Genomic DNA, 27,586 nt, shown 5'->3' with positions numbered 1-27,586 from the left:
AACGTTTCGGAGAATCATTCTGTCTCTGTGTTTAGGGTTGATGTTCTAACTTTGCCCACAGAGAACAAAAAGAAACGATAAGTATTTGTATGTGTAAATGGTAGGCTTATATAATAATAAATTTATATAAAAATAAAGGAAGCCATAAAGAAAATAATAATAATAAATAATTAGATTATTCTGTGACCAACGAAGTACCAGGTCAGAGATGAAGCCCCCAATTTAACGCCGAGGTTGTGATACGGTGCTGCCTGATGAGGGCTATCGCACACCTCAGCAGGGGAGGAGGTGACATCAGCATGAACCAATCGTGGAATTGTAACCAGCAGAAAATTCTTCAATTCGTCCAACACGAATCTCACATAAAGTCACCTGGGACTGAACCCGAGTCTCCGCGATATGAAGCCTAACCCCTGGCAACACCTAAATGACTACACGCCGGTTCAAGTTGCGGTACTGTAGGAACACCATGAAGACACAGAGTCTGCTACTAAAATGACGGACGGCCAAAGGCCAGCCCAGTTTTATTTGTTAGTGATGATGTCATTCTGCCGATTGAATTATGACCCGTTTAATGAATCTTAACATTTATTTCACAAGATACTTTGCATTAAATCAGCACACACAGTTCACTAGACACTTGGATCCAATTGCTGTGGCATTAACTTGATATTTCCACTGTGTTGCAAGAAGCTGATCTGAATTCCGAAAATAGGAATGACTGAAGCATGTAACCAGCCGTCATCACCTTCGAGATATCGCCAAGTTTGCTCACGTCCCCTCGTGTTTCGTGAACACCATGAAATCAATTAATTACTGCCGAAACAACAAACATGCACCCATTTAAATTCAGCACCGCGGTTGTGAGGTCTGGGGTTCTCACTGAACAGAGACTCTATGAAATGGCACTGTTAGTAACACAAACCATACAACAGGGGTGTCGAAACTTACTGAACATCGGAGTCGCATGTGACGACTTTCAAAGTTCGCAGCCGCAACCAGGCGTGGAGTGGATGGCGCAGGTGTTGAGGTACTAGTCTGTTTAGACAAGACTTGACAGTTTCTTCAAACCTGCATTATTATGTTCAAAAATAAATACAATTTCTGAGTCTTCTGTCAATGAATAAATGTATCTTCTTTTTATGGGTTTTAAATAAAGGCTCTACAGTGATATATATATATTCATCAGCACTACTTATATCATCACATTTTTTCATTTATTTTTGTTCTAATTTTTGTTGCCTTATAGGACTACCTTTGACCATCTATGTGGTCTAGTGGTCAGAGTTCCTGGCTACAGATCCAGAGATCCCGGGTTTGGTTCCCGGCGTTTCCAGATTTTCTGACAAGTAGTTGGTCTGGAACGGGGTTCACTCAGCCTCGTGAGGATAATTGAGGAACTATTTCAAGGAAATAGCGGCTTCGGTCTAGAAAACCGAGATTAACGGCCGTGGGGGTTCGTTGCGCTGACCATGTGACACCCTCTATCCGCAAAAGTTGGCACTAACTTCGCCGATAAGCGGCGGTCGCTCGGTCGATATAGTTCGCTTGCGGACTACAAGTCACGGAGTTTTTGTTTTTTTATGACTACCTTTTGCTTCACTAATCCGGATTCTGGTACTAAGAACGGAAACTGCCCCTGCCTCCCGGTGTGTATCTTTTCGGGCTGTCGAGGTCTGATGTTATCCCCATGGGGGCCACAGAGATGGTTCGTGAAACGTAGGTAACTTCAGTCAAGAGACACTGCTGATAGTCCAAGAAGATCCCATTCCTTGCAGTATATTGTTCGGAACTCATTTGCATCTACTATTAACTAAATACAGCGCGACAGAATATCGGAGCGTACTAATTTATAGGACACCATCCCATAGAGTCACTGATATCTATGTATCTGCCGCGCATGCGTATCAGATTGGAAGACATCGGTTAAGAGTATCCACATTTTCAATGCAACGGTTCCAGCAGCTTCATTTGATACTTGTAACAGCCTGGGGGCGCACGGAGACCTGTGAGTGAAAGCAAATCAATTGCATTTTCATTTGGGAATATGTAAGCCTGCTCGATTTAAGATTTGAGGTTTTTACTGCGGTGAAGATTGAGTCATTCTGTTATGTGGCGCCGTATAGTTTGGTATTTAAGAACCTAAAGCTTCAGACGAACTTGCTGTCTCCGTCTTCAGGGTAGAATTTATTTATTTGTAGTTTGTATAACGGCTCTGTTATAAAACAGTATAGCATTGAATGTTTGGATGATGGTGAATAACAAATTGGAAGGGATATGGAAGGAAGCGGACATTCACGTATTTTTGAATAACACTTAGTCAGAGGTTAGGTTTCACTTATTTCATTTCTCGTTATACCGGGTGATTCTAAATTATTGTGGGGGGTTTCCGTGGCCTGTAAACGGGAACCCACGACAGTAATTTAGACTCACTCTGTATATGAGAGAGGATGCGAGGGTACATCATGTAAACTTCGTCTGAAACTTCTCCGAGAGTACGTCATGTCCGAGTAGGCAACTTTACGGAAGAAAATTCCCTATGTGTTCAGCGAGATCTCCGGCAGGACGATTTTGGTTCCCATCGCATGCTGAAAGTAGAACCCGATAACTTGCTAATGATGACGTAATGATTCACGTCGTCATGTGATGATGGCATGACCTATTGTAACGTAGTATGTGTGTGACTGTAGACGGGGTTTGGGTTATGAATAAATTTATTGACCGTTTACAATTCGTAACTACAAATAACTATAACACTGCCGCTATTTTCACTAGAGCACACAGTCTGCTGTTCTGTCTGTTATTAGACGTTTACTGGTATCGGCTACAACAATGGCTATTTCTTTGCCACCGGCTCAAGTTCTGTCTTTACAGACTCCCGTGCAGAACTGACTGATCTCACGAAGCTCCACACCGCCCGGTTATAACATTGCGGCACGGAGCACATAGAAAACACTGTTCTGTTGTTACGTGTTAACCTAGCAACGGGTCTGCACGCCGCAGCATATGGATACGCGTATATCTATAACGAGAAATACGACTGCGGCGTTTTTAGACCTGTAGGTCTCAGCATTGCGGTCTGCTTGGGTTGTTACGCCGTGTACGTTTCGTACGTTAGAGTATCAGTGTTTCGAAGGAACTTGCTGCCTCCATGGTTAGGGTAGAAGATGTTTTTTAATCTGCAGATAGAGAAAGTAGGCGCTGCGTGTCTACCAAAGGTACACGGCGTCACGAGTCCAGTATGGAATGTATAAAGATTATATATACTGTTGTGGGTTGGACAGCCTTTCCCTAGGGCGAGGCCCTCCTTACGTAGCGACTTGCCAACCAATTAGCAGACAGTCGGGGTTATCACGCCGTGAAGGACAGATAGCCTATGTCGGGTCACCACAGAACATTAACAAGAGCCTTTTGATACAACACACATCTGCTGCTTGTTGCTGCTGCTGATATCTGTTCCTTCTTCTTTGGGGCCCCGAAAAGGAAAGTAATTTCGCAGCTGTTACTTGTAGTCTATATCAGTTTGGGGCCCAAATTGATTTATATATATATATATATATATATAAAACGAGTACACACATCTCCTTGCTTTCTTATCTCATCGACACCAAAATATTGCTTCATTTGTAAGGCATTAATCATTTAACGAAGAGAATATCAATAACCTTCAAAGAGATTTCAGAATAGTTGCAGGTGTCCGAACCCAGGCCACATTGGTGGTGATGGCGTTGCTTTTTTTCTCGTGCAATCTACGACGTTGCCATTATTATTATTATTATTATAGTAGGGTATTGGTGGGAAAGCCAGAAGGAAGGAGACCACTGGGAAGACCAAGGTGTAGGTGGGTGGACAATATTAGAATGGATCTTAGAGAGATAGGATGGTATGGTATGGATTGGATTGATCTGACTCAGGATAGGACCAGTGGAGGGCTCTTGTGAACACGGTAATGAATGTTCGGGTTCCATAAAATGCTGGGAAATTCTTGAGTAGCTGCAAAATTGTCTTCTCCTCAAGAAAGGCTCAGCTCCATGAGTTAGTAAGTAAGTAAGTACTATAGTCGGGTGAGACTGAGTGCGCTTGGTGCTGCGGCCACTGTTCGGCCTACTGTACCAGCCCCATATGATGGATGATGGTGAATGTGGAGCAATCGGTGGAATTGGAATAGGCAGGGAAAACCGAAGTACTCGGAGAAAACCTTTCCCAATATCACTTTGTCCACCACAAATCCCACATGACATGACCTGGGCTCGAACCCGGGCCGTCCCGTTGGGAAGCCTAACTATGCCGCGGCCACGTCAGTATCGACAGTAAATGGCATCGAAAGGTGGGATGATGGGCGGACCAACACATGGAATGGATATGCAAGGAAGCGGTCGTGGCCTAATTAAGGTACTATCTAACATGCTTCAGGGAATTGAGGAGAACAGTTAAGTCTCTCGGAATATCCGTTGTCCCAGATGAGGTTCCAACTGAGTACCTGCTCAGTGGTTGCTTACCGCGAGGGAAACGCCTGTCAAGGTTCGTGACAGTTTCGTTAGGTCAGAATTGTGCGCATGTGGTTATGTTGGACAGTGTCCAGTCTACTCTGTATTACGTGTGTATAGACGACAGAGACCAAGCACGTATCTGGGAAGCAACTGAGGTTAGGCCATGCCATTGTTCAGGAGATCTGAGTCGGTATAGCGACGGGCTGCACGACCCAGGTTCCATTCCCGGCAGTGCAAGATTTTTCTCTTCTCGATAGCTTCCAGACCGGACCTGAGGCTCACCCAGCCTGCTGTCCAATGAGTACCGGCGCTCTTTCACCGGGGGTAAAGCGGCAGGGGCGTGAAGCTGACCACTCATCTCCATCCAGTTTCGACGACAAGAATGGTGGAGCTATACCTCCACTCCCCCATGTCTTCATTGCATAGCTCTTAACTACTTAAACACAGGGACTTTATCTTTACCGTAGCTCAGGAAGTTAGTCACCTGCTTCTGACCATGGCGGCCCAGGTTCAATCCTAGGTCAGGTAATTTTGGATTTATGGTGGACAAAGTGGCATTCTGACGGGTTTTCTTCAAGTACCTCGGTTTCCCCAGCCAATTCTCATTCCTTAGCCTTTCATAGACGCTGTATGGTCTCGATACAACGTCATTAAATAACGAACTTAAAAAACTGAGACCTAAAAAACGACGTTACCAGTTGCCAGAAATGTCGCTTCATAACGACACGTCATAACTACATGTAGTGGTCACTGCATGGCTGCTCTGCAGTAAATCATTTCAAAGACCAATAAAGAGGCCATAACCCAGAGCTGTAGTTGCATTGAAAGCTTGGTAATGCTCTGTCACCTTCAAAGGTGGTTACAAGTTGTTCCGTAGATGTGCGATTGCAAACGGGCTAGTGTTACTGAAATGGAACTAAGTCCAGTTAAAAGTACACACACTGAGCTCCGCATGCCCGCCACCTCTGTTTCGGCGGCAAAGCTATTGCACATTTCAAGGTGATGGCTCAGCGAATCTGCTGTAACTCTCGAATGAAGGGGAAGATCGTGTTAGGTGGGTTAATTGTTATCACGCCTCTTCGTGAAGGGATATCAAGGTATTGAAGGTAGCTGCAAATATATTGGATGAACAGCGGTGGACAGCTGATAAGGAGTGGTCCTGCAGTTCGGGGGTTGGATGACATGTTAGCATATTCTATATATTACTCGCGCCCTGGCATATGTTCCGCGTTTGGACAGAGAACATGAAGAGACATAGATATAGACGCCATTAATGCGTATGGGGGAATGAAGGTATAGCTCCGTCTTGACCTCGGCATGAGGTGGAGGTGAGTCGCCAACTTCACGCTTTTGCAGCTTTACCCTGGGGAAAACCTCCGGTATCCATTGGATAGGAGGCTGGGTGGTCCCCAGAGCCCGCGTGGATGTTATGGATAGAGAACAATCTCTTGCCGCCACCGGGAATCGAACCCCGACTCTCTAACATTAGTATTTACTCGTATATTAATGCATGCCTGCCGTCTGATATGAACATAAGAACAGTAGAAATTAATTTTCATTTAACGAAGAACGACAAATATAGAAAGCGGTTGCGTAAAGTGTAGGTCTTCTGTTTGGTGACGCCGTGTAGTTTGGAGAGGAATACATCCTCCATCTTCAGGGTCATAGAGTGAGACAAGCGAGGAAGCAGCAGCTTACACCTCAACTCCGAAGATGGCGGGGCTCTGTCCGAACTACACGACGTTACAAATCCCAAGACCGCACTGTGAATAGGAGAGGTGGAGATAAGGTAAAGCTATCCCTGTAACAGGCCGTGGAGACCCATAGGGTTGTGAGATGCTGAGGTTCCCACATTTTCTCTAGACAATCAGCTCACTTATGGCGGTGAGGTCGTCAGCCTTACGTGACAACCGGTCTCTAACCCTAGGAAGATTCCTGGCGTTTATTTCTGTTAGACGGTGAGTTTACCCCAGGGCCATAGTGCGGCTGGAAGGATTAGGTCAATTGAAAAGTCCAGTGACCTCATTGGGAATCGAACCTGCTACCTTCCGGCTTGTAGCATAGTGCCTCATCCAACTCGCTAGTAGGAGAGTGTTTGGGTACATATATCGCCCGCCAAATCGTCCTATGCTGCCTCTTGGACCCTAGTTCTTGACCCTAGAATGACAGAGCAGGATGTGGAGACCTATGGTGTCTCCAGCAAGTTGAAAACGCCGTTGTGGCTCAAGCCTGAAGTTTATACTCACCGAGCTGTAGTCTCTTGTTTTGAGAGGAATGTTACTCAGATCCCAAAGATCGTATCGTTTATGTTTGTAATACATCAGAGAATATTGAATGCCGTTTATTCTTTATGCGTGACACGAGCGACATTTCATATACATCTGATATAAAAATGTAACGTATAACTTCTTTATATGTCTGTATGTCTCGTGAGAACATCTTCATTGTGGTGCTGTGTGCCGCAGGAAAATAAAGTGAATAGATGTGTTTGTACGAGGAGCGATGGCTGTCACCGGAAATCGCCCCCGTACTGATGCTATCACAGGAGGTGCTTGCAATCAGAAAGACCACGGATATAAAAGACATGTATGTAGATTTACGATATGACGTTGACGTGGGGGGAGGCTGCGTGCTAGAGGTGTGGGAAGTATGAGTCTGCCTGTCTGTAGCCCCGCATGTGTATGGGGGTTATCTACCGACTCTTCTATTGCCTAGACTATGTAGCGTCCAACTATTGGGTTAGGAAGTGTTCGTTGCCTTTTTAAAGTGTTATCCCCGCATTTTCCTGGATCAGCTGAAGAAAATCACGAAATATCTCAGTAAAGATAGACGGTGTGTCTGGCGAGATTCGAACAGGGACATTCTGAATACAAGTCTAGAGCGCTACAGTGCCAAGCCGCCATTTTAGGATATCGGAGCTACTCTTCTTTCATCGGTAAAGTCTCCCAAAGAACTTGAAATGGAGGGAGGAATTCTCTCCGAATGTTTCTTCACTATGTAGTTCAGGTAAAACGCCAACAGATGCCATGTGCTGTCAGATATAGCAGTTTTTGTAGAGGTCGAAATTTTCGACACTTGGCACTTTTAAAGAGTTAATTTTCTCAAAGCATGATCGTTTTCAGTCAGCACAGTGGCTAGGCTACACGCTGGATGACCATGCCTGTGGTCTCAGTAGGAACATCGCTGTGACTAGGAGGCCAGAGTTCGAACCTCAGTATGGAACCAATTAGAAGGTATACCTGTGACATCCCCCAGTATGATGTAGATAACCATTTTCATCGTCATGTAAGGCTTTCGGTTGAATGGTTGCTAGCGTCTGTTGGAAGTCTAGGTGTTTGAGTACAGTTTAAGCCTTTGACGCACGAATTTCTTCTGTCTGATATTTAAGAATTCAGTTCGTACCTACAGGAAACATTACGTCTCGGCCACAAAGATCAGTCAGTTAATGCGGGTTTGGAAAATACTCGCTGGTTTACTGTGAGAACCGTACCAAACACAAATACACTGAGCGGGGAAAATGCGGAGTTTTTAATGATAAAACTAGTGAAACTTTATATTAACCACAGTGTTTGAAGGTGTTAAACTGTGTTTGTTTCTTTAACCGTCATCACGTGACGCTTTTCTTAGGCGAGGAATAGGAATCGTTTGAAGTACACAGAACTTTAATTGTTTGTGGCGAAACTCGTAAGTATTCTTAATTAAGCTAGTTAGAAACTTCGGACATCTGGAAAACTAATTTCATTTTATATGTTACATAGGAACCGTGGCTTATGTAGGGTCTGTATCTAGTTTAGCTTTCTTGCTCTTTCTTACTTAATGGTCTGTTTTCTCGTACTGAATTTCGCGGTCGAGTGAAAAGCTCTATTCCTGCTTCGTATTCGTGAGATCCCGGGTTCATATCTCTGCTCTGAGACCAGCTGTCACTATCGAGGTTATTCGTGTTCTTCCTCAGTCAACCCAGCCAAATCTCGACACGTATCTAATTACGTCTCCACTGCTTCCTTCCCAAATCTTAACCGTTCATTCATTAATCATCCAGTTATTCGACGCTGTATAATTGACGCTACTGACAGCGTCATTAAATAAAGTATGCATTTTGTCCACAGAGTGTATTTGTGTGTTCCATATGGTTCTCATAATAAAGAGCGAGTGAATCTCTATGCAACATTAACCGGTTGATCTCTGTAGCAGAGACGCAATGCGTTTCCTATGAGGTACGAACTGAATTCTTATATATTATTCGGAAGAAATGCAGTCTTTAAATGGTTGCGCTGACCACTCACCTACAAGTAATGCCGAAGGACAGTACTCCCTCTCTCCCATTTCTTAGGACGGTGCTTAGTTAAGAACAAAAACAAGTTTACCTTTACACGTCAAGACTCTCGTGAGTACGAGTATGTTGATCTCCTGAAAGCGATGACACCGCGGGATTAATGTATCAATCTTCAAATGTAATTGGTGATCGCCTGTAATCATGTAATCTCCCCAGAAGTGTCAACTGACGGCTGGCATATGGTCGCAGGAAACCGTCTCTTCCTGCAGTAAATTTCTCCGGGCGATTCACTCGCCGGTTAAAGTTAATCGTAGATTGATTGCGAACAAATGTCCGTTTGTTCTGCCGGCGGATCTGCTTGATGCATTTTGGTGGAATTTGATATTTGTTGGGGGGAGGCCCTCCACCAAATTTTGGTTAATAGCTCTCCAGTGGGATTGGAGTGATCTGGCTCTAGATACGGGCCGGTGGAGGGCTCTCGTGAACAAGGTAATGAACCTTCGGGTTCCATAAAATGCTCGGAAATTCTTGAGTAGCTGCAGATTTGGCTTCTCAAGAAGGGCTGTGTTCCATAAGTAAGTAAGTAGGTGTATCACTGTATAATAAAATCGTAACGCTGCCGATTGCAGTTATGGTAACACTGTGCACCAATAGAGCGATGCGTGCAATGATTGCTTGTAGTACTAATTCTGCCCGTAGATAGATCTGCCCACAATAGTCTGTCTGTTGTTGTCAGCTGTCTTCTCTTTCATGAAAGGGTCTCATTCTGAAAGCTGTATTTTGTATTTTCTTCCCCCATTATTCGATGTTATGATTGGATTGAAGATGCACGAAACATTCTTCCTAGAGAAGTCTACTTTACTTCAAGTTTCAGTTTAACTTGCATTTTCTCACGAAGAAGAATAAGAAGAGGAGGCCCATCTTGTGGGAAAAAACATAGGCCTGTTTAACGTCTGGAACTTCGATTTGAAAAGCGTTTAAACATGCAGAATATTTTGCAACCCTTTCCATACTTTTGTCTAAAGGAACTTCCTGTTCCTGTATTTACACGATTTCCTGTCATTTCGTCACTGCTTCTGCAAAAACAATCTGCTGTTAGATCCAAGGCTCTCGCAGCGTTATGGCGATGTGAGGCTGTGTCCGGTAGACAGAGTTGAAGCTGTACTTGTGCTTAATTAAGCACCACGCCATGAAATTGAGATGTAGCTGTACAGTTCTTAATCTTGGCACTAGATTGAGGTTAGTTCTCAGATACACGGTGCGGCCGCTTTACCCGCGGGCAAACAGCTTCCGGTGCTTATTGTACAGAGGGGCTGGTTGGGGCTCAGAGCCTGTCTGGACGTTATGGATAAGAGAGAAATCCCTTGCGTTAAAGAGGAAACTCCTGTCTCCATATTCAGCGTCTTCTTCCGTGAAGAAGGTAACAGGCTGCTCTGAAACGTCGGCACTCGTCTACCAAACTACACGTTCTCACCTCATAAGCTTGTAATCATCCACGGGCAGTTGAAATGGACCGGAATACGTTTATTTCACTAATACCAAACGCAAACTCAGTCATGGCCGAAAGCAGAGGGTACTGAAGTTCCCGTCTTAGTAGGAGTTCCAACCTTGAAGAGTACCATCTTCTGGAATGTGACGCCGTATAGTCTGGTAATTTGACCGACGTATCGGAGGAACATACTGCCTCCATCTTCAAGTTCGAAGAATAAGCTACGGAAGAAGCAAGCAGGGCGGCTTGCAGCTCAGAATTCAACCCCCTTGCCGTTAAAGTCTCCAAATTACCTTTCTCAATATGCAGTTCACAATCAGCAAATCAGAATTCTGCGCTCCTCCTTCCCCTTTCCGAATAAAGTGACTCTGATTTTCCCTAACTTGAATTAATAGATTCTTTCCCTGAACACTGGCTAATGAGCTCTCCTGAGGCCCTGGTGACATCCATGCACGAAACTGACCTAAACTTCGTCTAAGACGTGTTATAAAGTACGTCATACTTTGAGTATGCAACCTTACGGAATAAAAATCCCGTGTGTTGTACCAGATCCCCGGTTTCAGCAAATGCTGAAAATAGACTCTTGTAATTTTGTAATGATTACGTAGCGACCTGTGTCTCTATCCGATGACGGCTGGACCTCGTAGATGTTTCAGGCCGACTACCGGGGCGTCGGTGTGTTACATTCCTAGCCCCTCTCCCCCTCGCTCGCTCCTATAGGCTTCAAAGCGTCGAAACGGTTTGGTCTCCCACTGTTTGATGGGTTTCTGAACCCATGCTTGTTTATATATGCGTATTTAGTTTGAAGGCTTCCACCCACAAGAACTGTGGAAGGGTTATTACTGTTTTAGTAGCTGAGCAGTTGGCGTAATGATGCGGGGAAAGATTTGCTTTTACTTGTGTGTGTGCTATGTGGCTAGTCAGGGCCCCTGTGGGCTATTTGTACGCAGCGCTGGCACAGTGATGCTCACGGGAAGTAATATGGAGCTGTCTAAATCTGTGTGCAAAGGGCCTAGCTTTCACGGGCCCTAGGAATACACGTATATTACTTGAAGGTATAGTGTGTTGCAGTGAGCGGTCACTCAGGGTCGTTCCAGCCTGCGCACCAACGCCCTCCGCGAGATCCTGGCGCAAGTACAGGCAATGTTGCTATGAAACAGAGCCCGCCTTGGGAGGCTGATAGTCTCTTAGCTGGCAAATAAAGTTACCCTGCTCGGATGTTCGTTTACGTGCTTAGATGATGTTGGATTTGACTTTATTACTCCGAAGAGTATCGTCGTCTCAGATGTGACGCAGTCTAGTCCGTTAGAAGTTAACCAACGTTTCGGAGGAACGTACTGCCTCCATCTTCAGGGTCACATATATACTAAGCAAGCAAAAAGTGGAATAATCTGCTATTTCTGATTTTAGGCCTGTTTTCCTTACTTTGAAAATAAAAATTAAAAGGAGGCTTATGATATTACCTAGCTGTCTGTGTTTTATAACGACACTGTTAGTGTCGAGACAATATAGCGTGTGTTCGTAGGTTGATTAACGAAGATGGAACAGTTGGTGGAATACGAATTAGCAGGGGAAACGTAAGTACACGAAGAAAATCTGCCTCAGCGATATATTGTCCACCATAAATCCCACGTCACCTGACCGGGGATCGAAGCCCAGCCACCGCGTTAGGAAGTAGGCGAGTGACCCCTTGAGCTGTGTGAGACACGACCTTGGCATTAATATTTAATGATATGATGTCTTTTGTAGCGTAGTTTATGAACAGTTGTAACCATGTGATACATGTAGTTACTATAGGATTCTGACGATGGTGTATAACACACTGATATATTGGGTTTCTGGACTTTATCCATCGTCATGGTTTTTAAGATAACAAAAACACGACGTTTCGGAAACTGGATCTGTTTCCGAAACCTCGTGTTTTTGTTATCTTAAAAACCAGGACGATAGATAAAGTCCAGAAACCCAATATATCAGCATATGATACATGTTTATGTTACAGGACAATGTCAGAAGGTTCTGGAGACGAGAGTCAGCAACAGACGCCAAAGAAATTCTCTGTCGATCGTGCAAAGTCGGGGCGTGCAGTTTGTAAGAAATGCAAGCAGAAAATTGAAGCCGGAGTCCTTCGGCTTGCCAAAATGGGCTACAACCCTTACGGGCCGGGACCACTGAAGTTGTGGCACCACGTGGACTGCATGTTCGAAGTGTTCTCCAAACAGAGACCGACGACGGCCAAGATCGAGACGCCAGACGACATGGACGGCTGGAGTGATTTAGAAAGAGAGGACCAAGAGGAGATGCTGAAGAAGTTACCGAACTGCAAAGGTAGCGGCCATGTTCTCGTGTAGATCAGTTTCCGCACGCGAGACAGCTCAGAGATGGTAATTGATTCAGGCACAGAAACATCTGGAACCAGTGTAGCTCAGTGGGTATAGAGAAAAAGCTGGAGGTTGATGACCGACGTCATCGATGTTCAATCGATGTTCAGTTCTCGACAGTGACAAGAAACTTTTCTCTCCACCATAGCTTCCAGAACATAGCTGTTACTTGGCAATGGGGCTACATGTCACAATATTGTGCATGCTTGCTTGATATTGCTTGTCTTTCTTGAGGTTTACTAACTGTCCTTGTTGAGGTTTCTCATGGTTTTCCTAAGTATCTCTGAGCAAATGTCAAGAAACTTTCTGTATATACACCGTGATTTTCTTCCAAACTTTTATCTACTCATAAGTCGTTATCATACTGGTCACGGTAGCAGAGCGGTCTAAAGCTTCGCTATGTTCGCTATACGAACAGAGAAATATCTCCCTTTGTTGCCAAAGTGACTGGCCACACAGACTTCCGTACGCTACGTACGCTATGTTCCCTATGTTAGCTGCGGCGCAGAGTGTACACAGCGTACGTAGCGTACGTAGCGAACATAGCGTAGCGTTCTGTGTGGCCGAACCTTAAGGCATGTACTGTCTTCGCTCGCTCGGAAGCCAGGATCGTGGGTTCGTCCCACACAAGGCATGGATGTTTGGTGTTTATATGCGTTTATTCTGTGTTTGTGTTGTCTTGTGTTTAGGTACAGACCTTGCGATCACCTGTCCAAGGAGTCCTACCGTCTGTAAAAATGATCATGAAACTGAGAAATCAGCCCTGTGCTCCAGAGAGAGAGCGAGAGGAAAAAAGAGATCATTATCATGTTTTCAGCTTATTCGCTGTGACTCCATTTCAGGAAGTGTCTGTCCCCCCCCCTTGGCACTACAGCCCCAGTGGGCCTAGGCCTACCTCCATGAACTCCGTTCATTTCGGTTTTTCTAGATCTTACACATTCGGTAGGACTCCTTGGGCGGGTAATCAGCTCGTCGCAAGGCCTCTACCTGTAGACAAACACAGAAAAACGCACACAAACATCCATGCCCTGAGTGGGATTCGAACCCACGATCCCGGCTTCCGAGCGAGCGAAGACAGTGCATGCCTTAGACCGCTCGGCTACCGTGACCGGCTGAGGAAGTGTCATTACATAACCTAAAAACCAATCAGGTGGTAACACAGAAGCAAAACTCTGCCATTATTTGCTATGTTTTGAGCATTTTGGGGTTTTCCTTTGCTCGTGAAGACAGATGGAAAGGGAAAGGAGGTTCCAAATAGATCTGTAGGCAAGCGGGTTGGAGTTTATGGCCCAGAAAGGACTGTTTAATGAAATTTCCTGCTTTATTCGCTTTTTTCTGTGGACATGAAAGCAGTACTTTCCTCTCAGATGTTGGTAATGTACACTGTGAGCACATGAAACCTCAAACTAGTGTGCTCTTATGCTTGTGCTTTATAGATTGGACACCAAAACCAAAGACACCATCTAAAGACGACTCTGCAAAACCGAAATCAACAAAGACACCTAAAGACAAAAATAAGCCAAAGAAGGATTCACCTCCTCCAGCAAAGGAGGCCAACAAAGATGACTCTTTCAGGGAGTTCAGGCGATTGTGTGCTGCTTTGTCCGACACGGACAGTTACACTGGGAAGACAGCACACGTCAGGGATTTCTTCACCAAGGGAACGGATGGCAGTGAGTACAGAAACCCTTTACTCTCTTACTGTGCAGTACCGAGTGCCGCATCAAACCTCGACCCAGAGTCAGAGTCACTTTATGACTGGCGGTTTACCGCCAATCAGTTTGTCTTAGCCACAAACCCTTTGAGACTCACGTCCAGTAATTTATTTCTCAACTGAACGCTTGCGGTCACAGTCCTTACGTTATCATTCTCTCTGACGAGAGGATGGGTCTGTCGTTTACAATTGCTGCTGGCCCTCGCCAACGCAGTCATTTTGAGATCCGAGTCCTGCGGAACTCATCACATGNCAACCTGGAGGGCCAGGTCCCCGTATTTATATCCCCTAGGAACAGGGTGGCCCGGTTATACCCACAGGCACCGGGTTCCCTTATTGTCGCCCACTTTGACTCGCAGGGATGCGGTGGAGCTATTCGACCCCACCTCCACACGGGAATCAAAACTCCGCTGTCTTGAGCGAAGTTGTACGCGTTTCTTTTTATATCGTAGCATGTAGACCCGTTGCTAAGTAATGGCTCTGTAAACAAAGCCGGCTGCTAGGTGACGATCGCGAAATATGCAACTATACAAGAGCCGTTACTGAACAACAGCTTCGCGAAAAGGCATGTTCCCACGGAAACGATTGAACTATAACAATGAGGAGCGGTATTTTCTACGAGGTCCGTGCCAAGGTGTTATAAGGGGGACAAGTTGGGAGCTGCAATTAGTCAGTGAAGAGAAGGCTAGGAGGTTGGTGTCAGATGACCGCCAGCCTGGGAGCTAGTTGGAGAAATCAGTCATCTGTGGGATATTCGCTAGTCGATAAGGACGTTAGTAAAATACATTGTTAAGATCCGCTACTAGGAAACGACCAATGAATACATTAAAGGCTTTATGTGTGTTGCGGTTACAGTGTGTAAACCAGTGAGGGTGTTATAGTTAACTTGTGGTTCCGAGTTGTGGTTATAAGGGCTCAATAAATCGAGTCAACAATCCAGACCCAGTTTGTAGCCACTCCGTCACGTGACTGTATTATAGAGCCGTCTACTGGATACAGTTAAAACTAAGTGTGGAACAAGTACCTAATTTCATGGCTAATTTGGACCGTTGTACCATGAAACAAGGCATGTGACAAAATTTGGTAGGCTTAGTAGGAGCAGCGTAAATCCAACGGCAGGTGATGAGGCACATCCCCCCACCCCAGTTAAAAAAAGAGATTAAATTTTTCTATAGTTCATCGCAATTAATAACACAAAATTTCTACACACTGTAGCGAAAATGATCATTGATGTTATAACCTCTAAATCAATTTTATTTACATTGCTGCGCGTGGCTTGTGTAGTGTACTGCCAGGTAATGGCTGTGATGAACAGAAGACCAGCTGAAATTAATTGCTATATAACAACGTGCCAAAGAAACGAAAAGAGTATTGTGAAGTATGTCGCCCCTGCAGCTGTAGCCTTGGTGGGCCGCAGGGTCCAGTGTTTCTGCTGGGAATGCAGCTTGTGCCCTCAGCTGCTGGCCTAAGTGCGGCTGAAACCTAATCTCTTTCCTGAGCAGGAATGTTGCTACGGTTGCCGTCTGGAGATGTTCTCTTTGTGTAGTGCCTTAGCTATCTTTTGATTGTTACTGTGGGAAAACCTTACAATTCGACTTTCGTACCAAATTGATCTGTGAATAACAAGTATAGCGCAAGAGGGATTTATGAAACACTTAAATACTAAGTAAGAATTGAAGTTCTCACAGCGGTGGTTATGAAGAGTTCCGTATTTTGGGATATATCGCCGTGTAGTCCGTTGAAAGTCAACAGACGTTTCGGAGGAACATGTCGCCTTCATCGTCATGGTTGAAGAGTAAGCCGGGAAAGAAACCAGCTCAAAGAACACAGTAAGCTCTGATACATAACCTGAGGACGAAGGTAACATGTTCTCCCGAAATGTTCATTGACTTCCAACAGATTACACGGCATAATATTCCAGAAGATAGTGCCGTTTGTTTAAACAGTAATGTAATTCCCATTGAAAATTCAACAGCAGGTCCGTATTTAAATTTCTGTACCTTCTCCTGGGGCCTGCGGTAGCGTAGTTGGTTGAGGAACTATGCTACAAGCCGAAAGGTCGCGGGATCGAATCCCGATGAGGTGGATTTTTTTTTTTTAATTTACCTAATCCTTCCAGTCGCTCTGTGTCCCTGGAGTTAACTCAGCCTCTGACATAAATGAGTACCATGAATCTTCTGGGGGTAAAGGGCGGCCGGCGCGTAGGGCTGACAACCTCACCGCCATCTGTGAGCCGATTGTCTAGAAAATGTGGGAGCCCCGACATCTCACAACCCAATGAGCCTCCACGGCGTGATACAGGGATAACTTTACTTACTTTACCTTTATCTCTTTCCCTCTTTTACATGTATTCCTTTCCGACTCTCCTTTGTCTGTTCATTGTATTGTCATTTTTCTGCCCCTGGCTCCCTTCCTCCCATTAATTTTAACAGATTTTCTGTAAATATTGCTCAAATGACGTCGTTACACGAGAATATTAGTGACGGTTGTCAGCAAAATTTAGTATATTTGCTGTGGTTGCGTGAATTGCAGTACCTGGAGGATAGGGATCTTGTGTCAGATGTTCGGTTTCTAAGTCTCTGTAATTGTTAGGATTTACTGCACAGTTCGTCATGTTAATGTGAACATTGTTGTCGCCTATTTGAGCACCAAATGTGAAGTGGGCCCAGAATTCCCCATGTTAATGGAATGTTTGCTGTCGTGGTAACTGACTTTTGCAGTCAGTGTTGGGTAATTTCTTATTTGTTACATACTGAGATCTTTTGAATTTTAACACCGTATAGTCTGGTAGGTGGGAACGTGTGGTTTGGAGGAACTTCGTTGTCTCCATCTTTAGTTCCATGATGCCTCGGACCACTACATGAATTTTTATTGCTGTGAACACTCAGATGTTATATTTTCCGTTTCTCGTGGGTTACGGTGTTAAATTCAGTAAGGCCTGGGTTCGACAACTGTGACGCAACGCCTTATACAGCCTGTGTTATGTCGGATTTTGTGAATGAAACATTTAAAAACAATGTGCTTTCAAGCAGACTGCGTCGTGTTGATGGTAGAGGTTATGAGTGGACCACCTCTGTCACCACACTTAAACGCTTGTGACATTTTCCTCTAGTATTATCACAACCCTCACACAAACTGTGATTTAGAAGAAGCAGTATGCCAAGAGGTGTTTCCGGTGTCCACAGAAACCTGCAAGCTGTATTATGGAATCTATCGTTTGACATATGATCTCATGGTAAAGGGACACTTTTAACTGTTTCACACTGAGGACTGTGTTTTCTGTGTGTACAGTCATCTTAATTTCAAGAATAATGAGGCTTTTACAGATTTTGTTTTTATGACAGATTGAAATGGTTTGATGAATAAATATCGACCTGAAGAAGGCCGTCTTCTGGGATGTGGCGTCGTGTAGATCTTGTGTGAACTGACGTTTCGGAGAAGTGTGGTGCTATACCTCCATTCCTTCGTTCAGCTTCATGGGGTGGTGCTTAATTGAAATCACAAGCATAAATGTTTACCTTTATGTATTTACTTAGTTTATTTATCGAGTCTGTAAGTAACTCACGTAGCGTCGAATGATGTGATGGTTGTGTATAATGAATTGGAAGGGATTTGGAAGGAATCAGTTTGCAGACGGATTCGAGGTCCATCCTCAGGCAGGATGGTCCGTGTTCCGACCGACGCTTGAACCTAGCTCGCCTGAGATACAAGTCAGGAGCCGTACCGTCTGAGCTACCATATTTGGTCGTCAGCAAGCGCATGTCATATTGAGACATTCCGTTGTCTGGTCAGGACACACTCAGTGTTGTTAGGTTAGGTCAGTGAAACCTGGAGGACAGGACCCAGCATTCCTTGGCGCTCTGTTGTCACCTCGAAAGTTTGCGCTGTCGTCTTGTTAAAGGGGAAGTGAATGTGCAGGTCACAGGTGGACATGTTCTTAACCTCGGCACTGGATGGAGGCGAATGGCCAGTTTATGCCTGAGTCGTTTTATCCCGAGGAAAGCTTCTCCGGTACCCATTAGATAGGCTGCGTGAACCTCAGAACCGGTGTGCACATTGTGAGGAGGAGAGAAATATCTTACACCTGTTGGGAATCGAACCTCAGTTCCTCAGCCGCCACCCCATAGCCTAGTGGCCATACCGACTGAGATATTCTGCCATGAGGGGAGGTTCTACAGTGATGCTGTGTGTGAGCTTGACTCATTGTGGGGTTTCTTCAAAATATTGAAAGAAATGAGTGTGCCCCACAGAATTTGCCAGTCCCAGCCCTACAGTTTCTTCACCCTGGCATGTACAAGTAGGGTCTGAATTTCTGGCCTCAAATACTTTTCCCCCCATGGGTTGAGGTTTAGAAACGGCAGTGTCTGCCTTCTTTAGGTAGTCTCACATTGCTTGGCTTCAGCAAAATCTCAACACAGTCGTTTATGAATTAAATCGAAGGTTGGTGATGGAACAGGAGTATAAATAGTTGTATACAGCCTCACTGAGAAGCACACATCGCCGTTATCGGAATTGCGTTCAGTCAAAACTCCCGAGCCGCGTCACGAAGAAATGAACAGAAGGATAATCGCATTCCTGCTGCAATGACAGCCACTGGTTACACACAGTACTTTTCCATTGCGTACTGGAAGTTTGCCAACATGTAAGTACGTTAAATGTGACATAGACAACGAAAATGTTTTCAGCTTACCAATCCGTAAATCAACAGCCGAGAAACTCTAAAGCCGAACGTGTTGTTTTCCCCTCTTTTTTCGATATGGAACTATAAATCAATTATTATTTATCCCTCACGCCACTCTGCGCCATTATGTAATGAGACATAGTTCGGTGTTCAAAACAGCGTTTCCCTCCAAGGACGTTGTGACCTCCGGTTTGGGGTCAGAAAGCAACTTTTAACTATGACCAGTTTTAAATGCGACGTTACAGTGCGCGGCCATTTTGTGTAAAATGAAAAATAAGTCGTGTACTTGAAGTCATTGATGAGAAAATGATCATAGATTGCCAACTGCAGCACAAAGTACGATTAGTTTTTCTTTTTAGTCTGTTATCTTTGTAAATATCATTTCTACTAAGTTAATTGATTCAAGAAGCTCCATTTACAGTAAAAATAATTAACTGATAAGTTGCGTTGAATTGAATATCAAGCGTTGGATGTATTTTTTTATGTACAAAAGTACAGAATTTATGTTAACTGACAACTCTTATAATCCTTGACGGAGTGAAGTGTGGAATGTTTGCCTCTGGGAATGTGTACATGACATTTAAGAATTTAGAATTTATCAATGATACAGAATTAAAGCTTTAAAATGTTTTCAAAAGACCGAAGTCCAAGAACATTTAACTTCCATCTCGCTGTAGACTGAGTTTTGATCGGTTCATTGACTTGCTTTCAGTGTTTTCCTGCGCTCCTTGCACAGAGAGTTAATGCCTAACGGAGAAATCACGTCCTTCCGTCCGTTCACGTTTTATACTGCAGAGAACTTAATGGATTTCCATCAAATTGTGTACTTGAGGAGCACATTAGAACGTGTCTACACGAGATAATCTTCGCCCACATCGGTGCTACGTAAATACAAATTCTGATTTATAATACATTTTAAAATGAATTATATATTCGTGATTTAAAGTAATGTATTTCAACCCGTTGTCGGTTCGCAAATTCTACCCGCGTTATAGAACGATGAGTTCCGCGTTCACCGAATCCAGTCATGTGTGCAGTCTGACTTAGGAGTTCTTGCGCCGTCGTTCACTGTCCCTTTGTAGGACACTACAGGTTTCGGCCTAACTGGCCATCTCCAGGAGTACAGGTTGTGTTAAGGATTCTCCTGTTCACTGTAATGCCACAACCGGCAAACCAAACAAAGCCGAAAGCAGCCACGTACAACCCACATAACCAAATAACCAGAAGCAAGTACAATAAGAGGATAGAAAACCGCATTACTGTGAGCAACAGAATCCTTAACCACGACAGCCTGTACACCTGAAGATGACCAGTTAGTGTCCAGTAAAGGAACAGTGAACGACGTTGCACACAGACGGCAGATGTACTTGTATACAGTGCGACAGGATGCTGAAATGTAACATGTCTACAGTGTTACTGTAAAGTCCAGGATTGAAAAATAGAAATTGTAGATTTTTATAACGTTTTCTAAATAATTATTTCTCATTAAAATGAGCGACTGTTGTTCGCAGATCCACTACTGGATCAATTATTACTGCCTGCAATCAGAGCGGTCTTCGCTCTATCGGCGCACTGTGTTACCATAACCTTACGCAGCATCACTGTATAGCGAGACAGAGGACTATATGTGCAACTAACTTCTGTGCTCTGTGACCAGTCAGTGGCGGCTCAGAGATGAAGACGCTAATTTAAAGACCGAGGTTGTGATAATGTGCTGCCCGATCAGGGATATCACACACCTCAGGGGGCGGTGACATATAAATATGGAACAATGGTGGAGTGATGATTAGCAGGGAAAATCCGAAGAAATTTCGGAAAATAAACTGCTCCGGTGACTTTTTTTGTGGACTATTTCAGAACGTTGTTAATCGCTAGGCTCTAGGGCGCAGAATGGTAGGATAATACATTAATTAAAACGATTTAGAAGGGTTCGGCTGGGGCCTGATCAAGGACTAACCCGACATTCAAGTGGAGAATCTGAGGAAAGCCACGAGAAGCCTGTCAGGATACTAAGTATCCCGGCGTCTCCCGAATTTGAGTACAGAGCGTTACCGCTACGCCAACCTCGTCGGTTCAGTGTCATTTCGTTCACCACGGATCTCACATGAATTCATGTGAGACTGAACTCACTTCCCGACGATTAACAGTCTTAGCTTAACCCCTGAACCAGGGCATGCTCTGTGGCATGTGTGCAGAATATGTAAACTTCATCCCTGTTCTTAATTGACTGATCGATCAATCAATCACTATGCCATAAAGACATGGGGGAGTGGAGGTATAGCTCCACCATTCTTGACCGCACCATTGGATGGGGTCAGTGGTGAGCGTCACGCCCCGACCGCTTTACCACTGGAGAAATACCCTCCCGGTACCCATTGGATAGGAGCCTGGGTGGGCCCCAGAGCCGGTCTGGTCACTTCGAAGACTAAAATAATTTAGATACTATAGGATTCTGACGATGGTGTATAATACACTGATATGTTGGGATTTTGGACTGCATAAATTTCTTCAGATCTATCTATCCTGGTTCCACGCTTGTAAGTGTTTGCTACAATTTGTTATGAATGTTTTTCTTATTAGCTCTCATGGACTTAGCCTGGTCTCAGGTGTTTATAATCTTCATGTTTTGTGACATTGGTTTGTCCAGTGATGGAGGCTAGCTCTTTCTAAGGGACCCAACTGAATAGGTTTTTCCTTCACCTGAGGACGGAAACAGATCCAGTTTCCGAAACGTCGTGTTTTTATTTGTTATCTTAAAAACCAGGACGATGGATGAAGTCCAAAATCCCAACATATCAGTCTAAAATAATTTCCTTACCAGGAATCTAACTCCGGCCGTCCAGCCTGTAGCCCATCGTTTTATATTATGTTACAAAGCCAAAGCTGGTTAAATTACTAATTTTACAGTTAGCCAGAATTACTGGGTTTTTGGACTTTGTCAATCGTACGGTATTCTAGAAACCAGAAAAAACAACGTTTTAGAAACTGGATCTGTTTGTCTCCTCAGGTGGGTGGGGGAGACATACTCTGTTGTGTCTCAAGAGCCATTTCTAAGGTACCTAACAGAGTAGATGTCTCCCCCTTCTCACCTGAGGACGGAAACAGATCCAGTTTCCGAAACGTTATATTTTCTAGTGTCCAGAATACCGGTCGATGGACTCGGTAATTCTGAGTATTCTCCGCCATCGTCAGAGCCCTTTGGAATCTACTTAACAATTAACCACTTTTGATCTTAGCGCGTTCACAACGAAAAGTTAAAATATTTTGCATATCAGCTTTGCCATATGTGTCTGTCTACCTGTACGCATGTAGCAATTCCAGAACCGTTTAAATGATGAAGAAAGCAGTCTTCTGGGATTTGGCACCGTGTATATGTGGTGTTAACCGACGTTTCGGAGGAACGTATCGCCTCCATCTTCAGGGTAGAAGGAAAAATATAAGAAATCCGCAGGCGAAGAGACCGTGAGAACCGGTAAAAGCAGTCTGTCGGTTAACACCACATATACACGGTGCCAAGTCCCAGAAGACTGCTTTCTTCATAGTCACCGCCGTGAAAACCTCAAATCTTACACATTTAAATAATGTTTTTTTTATTGCTAGTGGGGTGGAACTAAGCCCCTTGTACTGCGGCCACTTCTGGTCTATTGTACCAGCCCTAGATGATAGGTGAGTCTGATTGTGGAGCAGTTGGTGGAATGAAGGTTGGCAGGGGAACCGAAGTACTCCGAGAAAACCTGCCCCAGCGCCACTTTGTCCACCACAAATCCCACTTGACCAGACCCGGGATCGAACCCGGGCCGCCGCGGTGGGAAGCCAGCGACTAACCGCTTGAGCTATTCATGAAATTTGAATGTTGGGGCTTGAAATGTGTATACAGGGTCTGATTTTGAGTTAAGTTTAGACAAAAATTGGCGAGTGCTTTGCATGGAGGCCTGCCTGTGTTTCGAGCGTAGCCCACGAAATATGTGGAGGAGAGGAGTAACGTCTCGAATGGAAATTGTGCAGAAAAATGAAACACGCTTCGTACGCGTTCCCCCTCCCCGTAAGTGCCACGGGTTTTCGCGATAGTCAAACAGAAGTGTTCTAGTGCCTTCTTGTCTGATATTTCGAGAACCTCTGGGCTGCTTTTGATTATTTTTAGTCTGCTTTCCTCATTTTCAAGAAATCAAACAAGGCTTATGTGATTACTCTGCTCCCTATATATCTGTATATATATATATATATATGTCACTTTGTCCTCCCTAATTTTTGAGGCTTATGAGATCGCCTTTCTGTCTGTATGCCCCCCCCACCAATCGTTGCTAGGCAATGTGTCCGTCTGTGTGTCCCCCACTGGTCCTGTCGTTCTTTTTGTGCGGTCCATGTCATGTCAAAGGAAAGCAGGCGGTAACCTTACAGAACTTTCTGTTTGTATTGAAGGCCCTTGTTCGTCGGTTTTACGCTGTTTATAAGAGAACTGAAAATTTGTGGGCCATAACATAGATGCTGCACACATTTCCTAATTTGTTTTCTGTGTGGGCTGCGAGTAAGGAGATACAAGACTGTGCCTCGGTCTATACGCCGCGCTTCCATTGTTGTGGTTGTCTAATCAGCAATTGAATTGTGTCTTCAGTAGATGAACTTGAAAGCTAAGAATGTTTTAGCAACCGGAAGCGTAATATGTTGTGAAGCCGTGCATGTCACGCATCCGCGTTATGGAAAGGCCGTGTTCTTCGAAATATGACCTTGTCGTGAAATTCCGTTAACTTTTTAATGGAGATTGTTTCATAACGTCCTGTTGCACTGATGTTCAGCTTGAGTCTATCAGACGTTCCGTCTATAATGCAGCAATCAATAACATTGAAGAAAGCAGTCTTCTGGGATGTGGTACCGTGTAGATGTGGTGTTAACCGACGTTTCGGAGGAACGTATCGGTGTACCGGTTCTCACAGTCTCTTCGCTTGCGGATTTTCTTATTTTTCCTTCTACCCTGAAGATGGAGGCGATGCGTTCCTCCGAAACGTCTGTTAACACGACATCTACACGGTGCCACATCCCAGAAGACTGCTTTCTTCATAGTCACCGCCGTGAAAACCTCAAATCTTACAATAAATAACATTGATTCACACTTTAATCCACTCAGTTGTCATTATATGCATAAGATGTTATTAAAACTATTACAGTATCAAAATAATGCATATATATTTTAATATTTTAATAGTTTCAATAACAGCTTATGCACATAACGACCACCGTGTGGATTAAAGCGTGAAACAGTGTTATTGATTGTTGCATTAGACTGAACATTTCATAGACTGTAAGGAGATCGTTTTGTGTGCTCTCACAGTAGCGATTGTAAAGATTGGTGTCCTGCCGCACGTGACGCCGTGTAATCTGATAGCGAGTTATTGATGTTTTGGAGGAATCTGCTGCCACCGTCTACAGGGTAGAAGAGAGACGGAAGTGACTGGGCCCTGAGGGACCCAGTAGGGTAGGAAGAAATGTAAGGAATATTTGCCCTGCTAAGGACAGCTTTGCAAGGGCAGAGGGAACAGATTTTAAGTGTTTTGCTTTAGTGCACACCGCAGTTTGCTGGAAGTCGGTTGTAGTAGAGGATCGTAGGTGTTGTGTTTACAGTGGTGTGGGACTAAGTCCCTTGTACTGCGGCCACTTCTGGCCTATTGTACCAGCCCCAGATGTGAGGTGAGGGTGATTGTGGAGCAACTGGTGGAATGAAGATTGGCAGGGGAAACCGAAGTACTCGGACAAAACCCGCCCCAGCGCCACTTCCACCACAGATCCCACTTGACCAGACGCGGGATCGAACCCGAGCCGCCGCGATGGGAAGTCAGCGACTAACCGCTTGAGCTATGGCGCGGTCTTTTTACAGTGTTACTAGGAATCTGTTTTGTTGTTTCTAATAAATCATTGTGCTCGATTATCCTCCCCCCCCGAAACTTATCATGTTACGAAAACAACCCTGGGTTCATATCTCGGCCCCGAAACTGATATCATCACTCCCCCCAGGCAAATGCTGGGATAGTATTTGAAAGCAGGCCACGTTTGATTCACTTCGTATCCTTACTCGTATCACCGGGCGAGTTGGGACAGCGGTTCTGGGCTTGTATTCCGGATTTGTTGGGTTCGAATCTCTGCCGGATATGATGATATTTTTCGTTGTTTTTTTCTTTGTCCTTGCATACAATCTGGTATACCTAGATTAGGCCACGACCGCGTCTTTCCAAGTCCTTTCCAATTCATCTTTCGGTTCATTTTAGTCTGAGCTGTTTTTCATGTTCTTCATTAAACGCCGCGTCATGGAGGCGTATAGAGAAATGGATGTATAGCTCCACGCATTCTTAACCTTGACGCTAGGTGGAGGCGGTCAGATTTATGCTGGGAAAGAGCCACAGATACTCATTGAACGGGAGGCTGGGTGGTCCCCAGGATCGGTCTTGCCTCTGTACGGAATCGAACCGCGATCCCTCGGTTGTCTGGCCTGTAGTCTTGATTATTACTTGTTTACTGACAGAGGCCATCCAGTTATTGGGAGCAGCAATAGGTAAGTGGAATGATGGACTCAGTAAGAGCGGCGTGCTTCGAGCGTTGGGTTCTGTTCGTCCAGTGTAGGATGTAGAACCTCTTCTAAGTTGGTTATTTAACGACACTGTCAGTATCTAGACGATGTAGCGTTGAATGATAGGATGATTCGTCTATATGGAGCAGGGGGTGGAATGAGAATTTGCAGAGGAAACCGATGTACTCGGAGGAAACCCATGTGAATTTCGCATCGAATACTATCAGTAATATTGTCTTGTTAGATGTGACGCCGTTTAGTCTGGTAGTTTACCGATATTTCGGAGGGACGTACTGCCTCCATCTTCACGGCAGAGTGTTAAGACAAGCAAGCAACCGCTTTACTTCATTCTTGTTTTACTCTTCTACCCCGAAGATGGGTGCAGTTAATTCCTCAAAACGTGGGTTAACTTCTACCAGACTACACGGCGCCACATCTCGAAAAATAGCATTCCTCGTAGTTATCTCCCTCAAATGTCACAATGATTGTTATCGAGTTTCTCGAGAATGAGGTATCTAATAAAATTCTTTATTGGTCGTTAACCTTGAAGACGTGGAAAATGTATTTGAAACATTGTCAGATTGTGTAAAAACGAGGCATGATATGTTCATAAACAATAGGCAATACTTCTGCGATGGTTTTTTCCACGAGGATACATTACAAGATCGATGAAACAAAAGAAAAGTAAAACTACTTAATCTTATTTGTAATAAATGAACATCAGGCCAATACTAAAATCGAAATTCGCTAGCAGTGCATTCGGAAAACCTACGTAGCCCATTGTAGTAAAAACTTTTTTTGTTAATGTAAGATTATTTGCTTACCTTAGCCAATTTCGTAATCTTCTGTGACTTATATTCAGGAAAATGCTATATTTTAAATACTTTTTTTTTCTTGTTCTGCCCTGAAGTTTTCTTCACGAGAAACCACAAATATATTTATCGCCACTGATATTAACTATAAGATTAATTGCTTCCTGCTTATGTCGACTTTTCCTTCTATCTCGTTTCGTCTATAATGAAGCTAGAATGTCTTCTGTCATCCTCTTATATATATGTCGCCTTGTTCGTGTTCCCTCTCTCTGTCTCTGTCTCTCTCGTTGGGAAATGTGCGGCAGCCTGCTTGGCTCCATTGCACCGTCTTTATCGTGACAGCAACGGAATATAAAAAGTGAATTTTATTACTCTCTGGCTCAGTTGAATTTCTGTGGAATTGCGACCTTCCCTTACCGCGCTCTCTTGCATTGGAAAGTGGACATTTCTTGGCTTATTGGCATGGATTGGCCTGACTCTGGTTGTCGGTGCGTGCGGCCCACACGCAGATCGGGCACCTGTACATAACTTGCTATGGCGACAGTGCCTCACACTCTTCAGCCCGTGTTACAGAACCTCAAGGCTCCGTTCTGTGCAGACGAAGTAGCCCCCTGCATGTCAAGATCGTCAGGATGGCCGCAGGACCTTCCGAATGCGTGCTGTCCCCTAACCAACTGTCCGGCAAACAAAGGAATATGGGAGTTCCGTATCTTACGTGCTCTTGCTTTAAGAAGGCTTATGAGATCACCTTGCTGTCTGTATATCCGTTCGTGTCTCTTCATCTATCTATGTCTGTCTATGTATCCCCTCTAATTTTAGGGGGCTTATGAGATCACCTTGACCGCCTCTGTGGTCTAGTGGCCAGAGTTCCTGGCTACAGATCCAGAGGTCCGCGTTCGATTCCAGGCACTACCAGATTTTCTGAGAAGTAGCGGGTCTGGAACGGGGTCCACTCAGCCTCGCAGGGATAACTGAGGAGCTATTTCAAGGAAACAGAGACTCCGGTCTATAGAAAAAAAACGAAATTAACGGCATTGGGGACACCATCTATCCGCTAAAGCTGGCACTAACTTCGCCGACAAGCGGCGGTCGCTCGGTCGGTATAGTTCGCTTACGGACTAAAACCACTGAGGTTTTTTGTTTCTCTTATGAGATCACCTTACCGTCTGTATGACTCTTGCCCCCCCCCC

At 44.5% G+C, this 27,586-nt stretch overlaps 2 protein-coding genes across 12 annotated transcripts in view; one reads left to right on the top strand and one right to left on the bottom strand.

Moving 5' to 3' along the window:
• LOC111875356 overlaps window positions 1–26,594 on the bottom strand; it is a 74,137-nt gene extending 47,543 nt beyond the window's left edge. For both annotated transcript variants that reach the window (XM_023871551.2, XM_023871553.2), the window contains exon 1: window positions 26,409–26,594. The gene's annotated coding sequence lies outside the window, so the exon portion shown is untranslated. The remainder of the gene's footprint in view (window positions 1–26,408) is intronic.
• Window positions 1–27,586, top strand: part of LOC111875355 (DNA ligase 3) — a 153,902-nt gene that overhangs the window by 51,096 nt on the left and 75,220 nt on the right. For 9 of the 10 annotated variants that reach the window (XR_002844710.2, XM_023871548.2, XM_023871550.2 and 6 more), the window contains 2 exons: window positions 12,255–12,580; window positions 14,070–14,306. Coding sequence is in view for 9 of the 10 variants with exons in the window: in XM_023871548.2 (XP_023727316.1) it covers window positions 12,259–12,580; window positions 14,070–14,306 (559 nt within the window). In the remaining variant the exon portion in view is untranslated. Of the gene's footprint in view, window positions 1–11,347; window positions 11,447–12,254; window positions 12,581–14,069; window positions 14,307–27,586 lie in introns of those variants that run through there. The other variant, XM_033755790.1, reaches the window with a different exon arrangement.

The sequence above is a fragment of the Cryptotermes secundus genome, unplaced genomic scaffold, assembly GCF_002891405.2.
Source record: "Cryptotermes secundus unplaced genomic scaffold, Csec_1.0 scaffold2092, whole genome shotgun sequence".
Classification (NCBI taxonomy): domain Eukaryota; kingdom Metazoa; phylum Arthropoda; class Insecta; order Blattodea; family Kalotermitidae; genus Cryptotermes; species Cryptotermes secundus.
This window is presented reverse-complemented; position numbering and strand designations above follow the sequence as displayed.